General features: G+C 46.7%; 1 protein-coding gene across 2 annotated transcripts in view; it reads left to right on the top strand.

Annotated features, from left to right (window-relative positions):
• JAML (junction adhesion molecule like) overlaps positions 1-1,204 on the top strand; it is a 40,731-nt gene extending 39,527 nt beyond the window's left edge. For both annotated transcript variants that reach the window (XM_074400672.1, XM_003923639.4), the window contains one exon: positions 515-1,204. In XM_074400672.1, the coding sequence (XP_074256773.1) occupies positions 515-604 (90 nt within the window). In that variant the 3' untranslated portion in view covers positions 605-1,204. The remainder of the gene's footprint in view (positions 1-514) is intronic.
• The last annotated feature ends 11,363 nt before the right edge of the window (positions 1,205-12,567 follow it).

Here is a 12,567-nt window from a genome sequence, read left to right as displayed (position 1 = left end):
CCGGCAGGGGCTGGTCAGGTTATTTTAAAATATGATGTGCCAAGTTAAATAAACCTGTTGGTGAATTTGGGACTGCAGGCCGCTTGTTTGAGACTTCATTTGCAAAGGCGTTCTCTGATAGGGAGCAGGAGTAACAAAGAGCCTTTGTTTTCTGTTGTTGAGTTGATGGAATTCATGTAACTGTAGTGGTACCTTGCTGGTTTCCCTTTCTGAGGCTGAACACAGTGGTTCAAATAACAAGCTGTGGAGTTGGACATACCTGGGTCCAAATTCTGACTCTGATGCAGCCAGATGGTCTTGGGCAGGTAACTTGGCCTGTCTGAGCCTCAGTTTCCTTATCCTTAGAATGGGAATAGTAAAATCTACCTCCTCCTGGCAAGGATCAAATGAGATAATGCATATGAAATTCAGTATTGGGCCGGGCTCATGAAGAGAGCTCAGTGAACCGCAGCTGCTATGATTGCGGAACAACTTCTTACAGTGTGCTTTGTTTCTTTCTTCCCTTCCCCCACAGCACCCAGTTTGGCCTTCTCTGAGGTCAGATCAGAACTCACTGGAAAAAAAGTCAGGTGGGGGAATGCCAAAAACACAGCAAGCCTATTGAGAAGAACGGAGATTCCCTTCATCTCAGCAGTGGCAGAGACTCTCTCCTCTGTGTGTCCTGGGCCACTCTACCAGTGAATTCAGACCCCCACCCTCCCAGCTGCCCTCCTGTCTTGTTTGCTCAAAGCGCTGATGATGGAGAGTTTGGGGCCTGGCAGAGAGACTGGACAGCTCTGGAGGAACAGGCTTTGATGACGGGAGGGGAGCATGGACTTGGCCTCTGGAATGGGACACTGGCCCTGGGAACTGGGCTGAGCTGAATGGCCTCAAGCACCCCATTGGATCAGACCCTCCTGTGAGCTGTGTTTTTAGTGGATGAGTTGCCGAGAAGAAGCAGAGATAAAAAACCAACCCAAATCATTCCTATGGAACATTATTTCTAAATAAATGTGGTTTGTGGAAATTGTCCTATCTTTATGCCTTGATTATAGGAGGAAGTGAAATCTTGGTGAGGAATTTACAGTTAGAAACTTCTGGAAAAACTGAAGTTCCTGGAGGAAAGCCATACTGTGCCAACGCACTTGAGGCTGGTTTGGGTCCTGGGAAAGGTTAGGGGTGAATGGGTTGGAAGTGGGGTGTGACTACAGCTTTGGAATTTAACTCAGCGGTTCTTCATTCCTGCTAGGCATTGCTGGTGGCTTTTTGTGGGGCCTCATCACAGGTCTCCTAACTTGAAATTTTTGGGGGCAGCTTAGGCATTTAACTTTCTTGATACTCACGGGTTGCCTCAGTGGACAGCGACTGATTTAATTATTGGTCTGAAATGTGCAGTTCCTATACTTTTGGTTGTGATTTTAAGATTTGATAAGTTAGTCTTAAAAATTCTTCGGGGGGCACCCAAATTGGTAATGAGGAAGTCAAACTGTCCCTGTTTGCTGATGACCTGATCATAAACCTTGAAAATGCTAAAGACTCATCCAAAAAGCTCTTAGAACTGGTAACTGAATTCAGCAAAGTTTCAAGATACAAAATACAAATCAGTAGCTTTGCTATACACCACCAGCAACCAAGCTGAGAATCAAATCAAGAACTCAACCTCTTCTTTAATAGCTGCATAAAAAAATAAAATACTTAGGAATATACTTAAGGAGGTGAAAGACCTCTACAAGGAAAATTACAAAACATTGCTGAAAGAAATGATAGATGACACAAACAAATGGAAACACACCCCATGCTCATGCATAGGTAGAATCAATATTGTAAAAATGACCATACTGCCTGTATTTAGTTCTTTTTCACACTTCTGATTAATAGGGAAAATGTGGTACATATACACCATGGAATATTACGCAGCCATCAAAAACGATGAGTTCACGTCCTTTGTAGGGACATGGATGAACCTGGAAACAATCATTCTCAGCAAACTGACACAAGAGCAGAAAATCAAACACCGTATATTCTCACTCATAGGCGGGTGTTGAACAATGAGAACAGAACGCATGGACACAGGGAGGGGAGCACTGCACACTGGGGTCCGTTGGGGGGAAATGGGGGAGGGACGGGGTGGTGGGGAGGTGTGAAGAGATAGCATGGGGAGAAATGACAGATACAGGTGAGGGGATGGAGGACAGCGAACCACACTGCCATGTGTGTACCTATGCAACAATCTTGCATGTTCATCACATGTACCCCAAAACCTAAAATGCAATAAAAAAAAAAGACATACCAGAGACTGGTAAGAACAAGAGGTTTAATTGGACTTACAGTTCCATGTGGCTGGGGAGGCCTCTGAATCATGGCAGGAGGCGAAAGGCACTTCTTACATGGCAGTGGCAACAATGACGAAGATGCAAAAGCAAAAACCCCTGATAAAATCATCAGATCTGATGAGACTTATTCACTTCCATGAGAACAGTATGGTGGAAACCACCTTAGTGATTCAACCTATCTCCCACCGGATCCCTCCCACAATATGTGGGAATTATGGGAGTACAATTCAAGATGAGATTTGGGTGGGGACACAGAACCAAACCATATCATTCTGATTCTGGCCCCTCCAAATCTCATGACCTCACATTTCAAAACCAATCATGCCTTCCCAACAGCCCCTCAAAGTCTTAACTCATTTCAGCATTAACCCAAAAGTCCACAGTCCAAGGTCTCATCTGAGACAAGACAAGTACCTTCCACCTATGAGCCTGTAAAATCAAAAGCAAGCTGGTTACTTGTAGATACAGTGGGGGTACAGTAAATGCTGCTGAAATAATTGGCAAGCCACATGTAGAAGAATGAAGCTGGATCCTCATCTCTCACCTTATACAAAAATCAACTCAAGATGAATTGAAGACTTAAATATAAGATCTGAAACCATAAAAATTGTAGAAGATAACACTGGAAAAACCCTTCTAGACATTGGCTTAGGCAAAGACTTCATGACCAAGAACCCACAAGCAAATGCAACGAAAACCAAGATAAATATATGGGACTTAATTAAACTAAAAAGCTTTTGCACAGCAAAAGAAATAATCAGCAGAGTTAACAGACAACTCACAGAGTGGGAGAAAATCTTTGCAATCTATATATTCAGCAAAGGACTGTTATAATATCCAGAATCTACAAGGAACTCAAATAAATCAGCAAGAACAAAACAATGCCATAAATAAGTGGGCTAAGGACATGAATAGACAATTCTCAAAAAAAGGTATACAAATGGCCAAGAAACATATGAAAAAAAAAATGCTCAACATCACTAATTATCAGGAAATGCAAATCAAAACCACAATGCGGTACCACCTCACTTCAGCAAGAATGGCCATAATAAATTTTTTTAAAAAAATACAGTTGTTGGCATGGATGTGGTGAAAAGGGAACACTTCACTGTTGGTGAGAATGTAAACCAGTACAACCAAGATGGAGAACAGTCTGGAGATTCCTTAAAGAACTAAAAATAGATCTACCATTTGATCTAGCAATCCCACTACTGGATATTTACCCAGAGAAAAAGAAGTCATTATACAAAAAAGATAGGCTGGGCACAGTGGCTCATGCCTATAATCCCAGCACTTTGGGAGGCCGAGGCGGGCAGATCACGAGTTCAGGAGTTTGAGACCAGCGTGGCCAACGTGGTGAAACTTCTGTCTCTATTAAAAATGCAAAAATTTGCTGGGCATGTTGATGCATGCCTATAATCCCAGTTACTCGGGAGGCTGAGACAGGAGAATTGCTTGAAGCTGGAAGATGGAGGTTGTGATCCAAGATCGTGCCACCACACTCCAGCCTAGGTGACACAGCAAGACTCTGTCTTGAAAAAAGAAAAAAAAGATACATGCAGACACATGTTTATTGCAGCACAATTCACAATTGCAAAAATATGAAATCAGCCCACATGCCCATCAATCAATGAATGGATAAAGAAAATAAATGCCATGGAGTACTACTCAGTCACAAAAAGGAATGAAATAATGGCATACGCAGCAACCTGGTTGGAACTGGAGAGCATTACTCTAAGTAACTCAGGAATGGAAAACCAAACATCGTATGTTCTCACTCGTAAGTGGGAGCTAAGCTATGAGGGTGCAAAGGCATAAGAATGATACGATGGACTTTGGGGACCCAGGTGAAGGGTGGGGGAGGTGAGGGATAAAAGTCTCCACATTGGGTACAGTGTATGCTGCTCAGGTGATGGGTGCACCTAAATCTCAGAAGTCACCACTGAAGAACTCATTCATGTAATCCAACACCACCTGTTCCCCAAAAACTTTAAAAAAAATCCTCTACGGTTGGGTACAGTGTCTTACGCTTGTAATCCCAGTGCTTTGGGAGTCTAAGGGGGAGGATCCCTTGAGACCAGGAGTTCAGGAACAGTCTGGGCAACATAGTGAGACCCATCTCAAAATGAAATGAAGCAAAATAAAATAAAGTAGATTAGCTGGGCGTAGAGGTGCATGCCTTTGATCCCAGCAACTCAGGAGGCTGGGGTAGAAGATTGCTCAAGCCCAGGAGTTAGAACCTGCAGTGAGATGTGATTGCAACACTGCACTCCACTCCAGCCTGGGCAACAGGTTGAGATTCTGTCTCAAAATAAGAAAAAGGAGAGGAAGGGAAAGGAAAGAGGAAGGAAAGGAAGAAACAAAAGAAATTCCTTTGGTTCTGAACAACTGGCAGCCTTCCAGGATCCTCCTGGGTTCCACTCTGGCCTCCTTTCCTTGACTGCCACAGAACCTTTCTCATTCTCTGCAACGTTTCTTCCCATTTAGCCATGCAGGGCCAGATAAAGAGGAGGTCTTTTCTGGTTTTCTGATTTCTGATCCAGTCTTTTTTTTTTTTTTTTTGAGACGGAGTTTCGCTCTTGTTACCCAGGCTGGAGTGCAATGGCGCGATCTCAGCTCACCGCAACCTCCGCCTCCTGGGTTCAAGCAATTCTCCTGCCTCAGCCTCCTGAGTAGCTGGGATTACAGGCACGTGCCACCATGCCCAGCTAATTTTTTGTATTTTTAGTAGAGACGGGGTTTCACCATGATGACCAGGATGGTCTCGATCTCTCGACCTCGTGATCCACCCGCCTCGGCCTCCCAAAGTGCTGGGATTACAGGCTTGAGCCACCGCGCCCGGCCCTGATCCAGTCTTAAATGGGCCTACATCTTTGAATGATTCCCCAACTTTCCAAACATCAGAGTCCTCTCATGACACCTGTTATGAACTCCCTCTTTTACCAACTGTTCTCGTTGAGCCATGGATAAGCATCATTAAATGCTTCCTTTTTATCTGCTAGCTCTTGATGAGGAGTATGTCAGTGATTTTCCATATGGGTATTGAAGGCAGTATCCTGTCCCAGACATACCAGGGATATATATTGGTGAGACAAGTAGAGGGGGAAGTGGACTGTCTCATATCTGGACTGTTCACGAAGAGGAAGTAGTGGTTTCATTTCTGGGCTATTAAGTAATATTCCCTCGTGGAATGAGGGGCCCCTTTCCGCTTCCTCAAATATTGTGTGCATTTGAAGACGGCTTTCAGGATACAGAGTTAGGTGGGTGGATGGTGATTTTAAATCTGTTGCTCTGGGCCTAAGAAAATAATTAGGATAAGGGCAGGAGGGTGGGCTGGGCAGCTTATCCACATGATCCACAGTGGGTAATTGGATCTTGAAGGTGTAGGTGTGCCCAAATTCAAATTTGATTCATTCAGAGTTTGGTTTCCATTCTGGGTTCGGCAGTTGTGACTGAGGGGGAGGAAGAGGAAGCCCACATCTCTGCTCCAAGCCTTCTTCCCCACAAACCTTCTTCTTATCCACAGGCATGGAGCCAAGGTTGAGGGTGGAAGTCCACAGCTGTCAAACACTTAATTTTCGCCTAAAGCCGAAGCAGCCCTGAGGGGCCTGGGAAAGAGACTCACTTCCCTCTCAGCCCTTCTGCTAGAGGAGGTTTGTCCATTACATCCAGGAACACAAAGGGAAATTAGGAAATGGGCTTCAAGATCAAATAGTCCTGCTTCCAATCCTGGCCGTCTCTTGCTCTTCAACATTGCCAAATGTATTTGAATCCTTTGAGGCTCTTTCCCCTATATGTAAAATGGGAACTCCCGGAGTTTTTTTTGGAAGGACAGGATGAGGTAGCCTAGGGGATAGGGCCTGGCCTGAGCCTTCCATCTTCAAACGTGTTTTTCCAGGTAGACTTACCTTCTTAACTACTGCCATTCAGAAATGAGTTCTTTTATCTTCTATTCAATGCTAGCCAGTCTTTGATATTCAATCTTAATAACATAATTAACCAGTATGGATGACAATGTCTTCTGGTGATTCAGTCCTCACCCTTGGTTAATTTTGATTTCTATGGGCGAAAAGCCCTTTACCAAAATCCCTAAATCCCTCTTCCCATCCAAAGAAAGACAGAGTGAGGAAGCTGAGCTTAGGCTAAGGCTTTGTATCGCTCTGAGGAGATGGATTTTGAAGGACAGGACATCTACTGAAGGTCCTTGTAGTAGAGCCTTTAGAAAGTAGTTTGTTGCCTGAATTTGCAGTATTTTAGATCCCTGGAACATCAGATGCTGTCATATTTGAAGGTTTGCAGAGTACACAGGCCTTTGCCAACAGACAGCAGCCCAAGGGTGGCAGGAGTGGAGCAACTCATGAATAACGAAGAACCTAGCAGCTTCAGAATTTGGCGATTGCAACGGAAAACGGGGCCACTTTTCCACTGGGGATCGGCAGAAGACGAGCTGAGCCTCCTTTCAAAGCCTGCAGCCTTCTGCCAGCCCTTTAGTTGTCTGTTCCCGGTTGCCCCCAACCCCAGGGTCCTTTTCTCTCTTTTGACTCGTTGCTATGCTCACCTGTCTACGTTAGTAAGTGGCCATGTTCTTTCATACGACACTAGCTCTGTGTGTGTGTGTGGTGGAGGGAGCCACTGAATTAGTTCAGTTACTTAGAGCTGCAGAGCCTTAGGTAACAGTTACTCTCTTAACTCAGCATCAGCAAAATTTCCCAGAACCACTGATGTTCGGTCCTGGCCAGCTAGTTTGCAGATGTGGTCTAGGGAGGTCAGGCAATCCATGACCACTTCTGTAAAACCCAACCATCAAAACATCCCTTCTTCAAAAAATAAGGGAACTTGAAGTTTTCTCAGAGAGCTGAGACCTTTCTCATTTCTTAGATGGTGCGAGCAATAGTGATTTACCAGTCTGAGAATTTTCAAAGCTGTGTGAACTCTGCCCTGTATATGTTCATGGCCTTCTGTATGTTGGTGTCATCTTGTCTGCCTATCCATACTTCATTAAAAAAGATAGTTTTAGGCCAGGTACGGTGGCTCACGCCTGTAATTCCGGCACTTTGAGAAGTCAAGGTGGGTGGATCACCTGAAGTCAGGAGTTCGAGATTAGCCTGGCCAACATGATGAAACCCTCCTGTCTCTACTAAAAATACAATAAATTAGCTGGGCATGGTGGTGGGTGCCTGTAATCCCAGCTACTCCAGAGGCTGAGCAGGAGAATTGCTTGAACCTGGGAGGCAGAGGTTGCAGTGAGCTGAGGTCACGCCGTTGCACTCCAGCCTGGGCAACAAGAGCGAAACTTGTGGAACAGGTGGTTTTTGGTTACATGGATAAGTTCTTCAGTGGTGATTTCTGAGATTTTAGTGCACCCATCACCTGAGCAGTGTACACTGTACCCAATATGTAGTCTTTTTCTTTTCTCTTTTTTGAGACAGAGTTTCACTCTTGTTGCCCAGGCTGGAGTGCAGTGGCACGATCTCAGCTCGCTGAAACCTCTGCTTCCCGGATTCAAGCGATTCTCCTGCCTCAGCCTCCTAAGTAGCTGGGACTACAGGCACCAGTCACCATGTCCGGCTAAAGTTTTTATTTTTAGCAGAAATGGGGTTTCGCCATGCTGGGCAGGCTGTTCTCGAACTCCTGACCTCAGGTGATTCACCCACCTTGGCGTCCCAAAGTGCTGGGATTACAGGCATGAGCAACCATGCCCAGCCTACTTTTAGTTCTTTAAGGAATCTCCACACTGTTTTCTACAGTGGTTGTGCTCATTTACATTCCCACCAGCAGTGTAAAAGTGTTTCCTTTACATTGCATCCACACCAACATCTGTTTTTTAACTTTTGAATTATGGCCATTCTTGCAGGAGTAAGGTGGTATCTCCTTGTGGTTTTAATCTGCATTTTTCTGATGATTAGTGACGTTGCATGCCTCACTTTTTTTCGTTACAGGAACCCTCTGCTCCGTGCATTGCTGTCTTTCCTGCTGTTGGTGTACTCTTGCCTGGGATGATCTTTTCCTTTCCTTCTTCCTCCCTACATCAACGTTCCTTCAAGGCCCTGCTTGAGGTCACCCACCTGGGTGAGCTCTTCTCACCTCTTTCTAGATGTCTCTGCACTTGATCTGCTTTTGCCTTTCATTATCTTCTAATTGTTTCATGGGTGTGATACTTTATTTTCTCTTAGAGATCTCAAACTCTTAGGAATTCTGCTAAGAATTTAGGCCAGGTGCAGTGGCTCATGCCTGTAATCACAACACTTTTGGGGGCAGAGGCAGGTGGATCACTTGAGGCCAGGAGATTAAGACCAGCTTGGCTAACTTGGAGAAACCCTGTCCCTACTAAAAGTACAATGATTAGCCAGGTGTGGTGGTGCAGACCTATAGTCTCAGCTACCCTGAAGGCTGAGGCACAAGAATCACTTGAGCCTGGGAGGTGAAGGCGGCAGTGAGCCGTGATCTTGCCACTGCACTCCAGCTTGGGCAACATAGTGAGACTGTTTAAAAAAACAAAAATTCTGCTTTAGGTCTTTTCTTGTAGCATTTGACCCCAAGGGAGACAATCCCTTGTTGAATGGGGGTGGGGGGTGGGGGGCGGGGGGCGGGCGGGCGGGGAACAGCATGGGCAGGGAGCAGCTGGACCTGGCTCCCATTCCCAGTTGTACCACACCTTGGATGGGGAAGATCAGGCTGATGAAATTTCTACCCCTTCCCTAGATGTGAAGTAGATATTCACTCATTTTCATCTGCTCAAGGACCAGTAGAGGCCCAGTGCATGCTCAGAAGAATAAGACGCAATCTTAGTACCTAAAGAACTACAGTCTAGTCTAGTTGGGGAGGTCAGAGGGGTAAGTAACTAATAAAAGTACGCTTTGACTCCTGTGAGTTCAATATAAGGTGTTCCTGGGTTCCCATGCCTCCTGTAGGTGGGACTGCACTCACCATGCTGTATCGCGAGTGTATGCATTTATCTCCTTATCTAGAATGTGAGCTCTCCAAGGGCGAGCTGTATCTCATTCATTTCTTGGTTGCTAGTTTCTAGTGAAGTGTCTAGCACATAGGGGCTGTTTCATAGATATTTGAGTTTGTTGAATGAGAAATCTGACTGATAATGAGTGAATGTCCCCAGGGTCACAGGAGCAGAGAGAAGTGGTATTCGGAAGAGCAGGAGTAGGCGAATTTGGAGCACGTGAATTTGGAGCACATTTTTGAAGAGAGACCACGAGCTTGATGGGCAGGCAAGAGAGAAAGGGCATTCCTACAAGGGAAAATGGTGAAGGCAAAGACATAGAGATGTGAGGCTGCATGCGGGGTTAGAGAAAACTTGCCTGGTGAGGAAGGGCTTCAGAGGGTGTGGGACAGAGAAGAGGGATGAGTGACATGCATCCCAACCTCATAGCTCGCGAGCAGACTACTGCATGCTCTGCAGATCACAGGAGGTCAGCATTTCATCCGAGGCTTGTTCCTGCTTCCTACTCCCCTCTCCCTGAACCCAAACCTGGCTTCCCATGGCCTCCTGCTCACAGCATGCAGACCTCTTGATATTGGCTGAAGGCAGTGCTTCTCAAGCTTTAACAAGAATCACCCGCAGATCTTGTTAAAAACGTAGATTCGGATTCCTTGGGACTGGGATGGGGCCTGTAGTTCTGCCTTTCTCACGAACTCCCAGTTGACACCCATGATGTTGGGGACCACACTTTGAGAGGTGAGGCTCTAAGGAAAATAAAGAGGGAGGCTCTCTAGGGCCTTGGTGAGGCATTCCAAAGGTAAAAGGAAACTTCCTTCCTTCGAATGACTTGTAACACCGCTTCTCCCAGCAGGTTTGGTAATTGAGTGCTGTCTAATAAAAGCTTCAGTGATAAATCATCCTGGGCACCAATGCCAAAACCACAGGGCTTCACTCCTAAAAAAGTGCATCTTTGACAATGGTGTCTTCATTTGGCAAAACACCTCTTAGAGCTGCTGCTTCCTAGACTTTCACTGGCTCCTAGGGAGAGTTTACTCTTTTGGCGCGAACGGGTGTCTGGAGGCCCAAGTGGGTTGTGGGGAAGTGCCAGGGTAGCTCTCCTCCTCTCTCTCCTTGACTCTGCCTGCTACTGCCCCTCGCCCTTGATTTGGCTCCTCCTGACACTTGGTCCTGGGGGGTTGCGTTGGACAAAGGCTGTTGTTCTAAGTCTGGTCACCTAGTTTCTCTTTGCTGAATTCTGGATAGAAGCAGAACTTCTGGATCCACTTCTTGCCTCAGATGCCTCCAGAATAGAGGCTTCTGGACCTAATGTGAGACCAAGTGAGACAGGCAAGCAGCTTCCTTCAGTTTCTGGGCCTCACGAGCACCCTCTGCTGCATTAAGAAAAAGGAAGAGGCCGGCTACGTCAAACCAAAAATCTCTGGCAACGGGGCAGGGCTGACATGTGTCTGCGGCAGCATGGATGGCTGTGCTGCTAACTGGGACTTGGCAGTGCACGCCTGAGCTGGAGCTGAGGCCCAGCTCGTGGCAGTCCACCCCTCAGGGCACAGCTGTGAGCTGCTGACAGTGGGGTAGACCTCAGGGCTTGAGGGCACTGGGCATGGGGCCAGGCATGGCCACTGAAGGACACTTTTCTTCCCAGGCTGCCCTCCTCTCCCTCCCTGCAATTCTGCCCTATGGGCCCTGCGCTCTGTGAATGGGCCAGCCAGAGCCAGACCCAGACCCTAGGAATGGGACAGAGGTACCTGGGGACAGAGTCTGTGTGTGATATGGGCAGGGACAACCACAAAGGGCTCTTAGACTACCCACCACCCTTCTGCCTTCTGGCAACTCTCCCTCAGAGCTCTGGCCCCCTTGCTCCGCCCCAGCCTAGAACAGCTTGAGAGGCTGTGGCAGGATTTCATTTCCTCCGCAATGTCGACTTGCCCCCCTTCCCTCTCCAGATTCATTAATTCATGCAGGTGTGCCCCTGTGCAGTCATTCACCGCCTGCTGATGGAGTGTCTGCTCTGAGCCAGGCACTGTGCTGGACTCCCACTGTTCCTCCATGGCTTGCCTCTTAGCCCTTGCTTGTGTGTTACCTGCAGGGCTAATTGCTTCATCTGTCTCACTGGTTCCCTTCCTGGTGCCTTTCTAGACAACCTGGGGGTGGCAGGTAGCTCCACGTCCCCTTCTCTTGGTGCTAAGTAATGTGGAATGCTGGAGACACCCAGGGTTTCATGAAGACCTCGTTTTGAATCTGACTCTGGCCTTAAACTCCCAGAGGTAAACTTGGGTAGGTTGAACCCCATAACCCTCTGTTTTCTCATTTGCCATTAAAAAAAAGAATAGGCCAGGTGTGGTGGCTTACCCCTGTAATCCCAGCACTTTGGGAGGCTGAGGTGAACAGCTAACCTGAGGTCAGGAGTTTAACACCAGCCTGGCCAACATCGTGAAACCCCATCTCTACTAAAATACAAAAATTAGCCAGGCATGACAGCAGGTGCCTGTAATCCCAGCTACTCGGGAGGCTGAGATGAGAAAATCACTTGAACCCAAAAGATGGTGTTTGCAGTGAGTCGAGATTGTACCACTACACTCCAGCCTAGGTGGCTGTGCAAGACTCCATCTCGAAAAAAAAAAAAAAAAAAAAAAAAGAATAAAGGCCAGGCACAGTGGCTCACATCTGTAATCCCAGCACTTTGGGAGGCCGAGGCAGTCGGATCACTTGAGGTCAGGTGTTTGAGACCAGCCTGGCCAACATGGCGAAACCCTGTCTCTACTAAAAATCAAAAATTAGCTTGGCGTGGTTGTGGGAGCCTGTAATGACAGCTACTCAGGAGCCTGAGGCAGAAGAATCACTTGAACCTGGGAGATGGAGGTTGCAGTGAGCCAAGATCATGTTACTGAGCTCCAGCCTGGGCCACAGAGTGAGACCCTATCTCAAAAAAAAGAAATCACCTATCCCAGGGTTAAGATTAAACTGAGGTATCACAGGCTGAATTAGGTGGCTCATGCCTGTAATCCCAGCACTTTGGGAGGCTGAGGCAGGTGGAACACTTGAGACTGGGAGTTTGAGACCAGCCTGCCCAACATGGTAAAACCCTGTCTCTACTGAAAACACAAAAAAATTTGCCGCGTGTGGTGGCATGTACATGTAGTTCCAGCTACTCTGGAGGCTGAGACGCAAAAATTGGTTGACCCCAGGAGGTGGAGGTTGCAGTGAGCTGAGATTTTGCCACTACCCTCCAGCCTAGGTGACAAAGTGAGACCCTGTCTAAAAAAATAAAAAAAAAAAAAAAATTGAGATATCATATGTAGAGTG

This window comes from Saimiri boliviensis, chromosome 6 (assembly GCF_048565385.1).
Source record: "Saimiri boliviensis isolate mSaiBol1 chromosome 6, mSaiBol1.pri, whole genome shotgun sequence".
NCBI lineage: Eukaryota > Metazoa > Chordata > Mammalia > Primates > Cebidae > Saimiri > Saimiri boliviensis.
The sequence above is the reverse complement of the archived record's forward strand: the minus strand, read 5'-3'. Positions and strand labels throughout refer to the sequence as shown.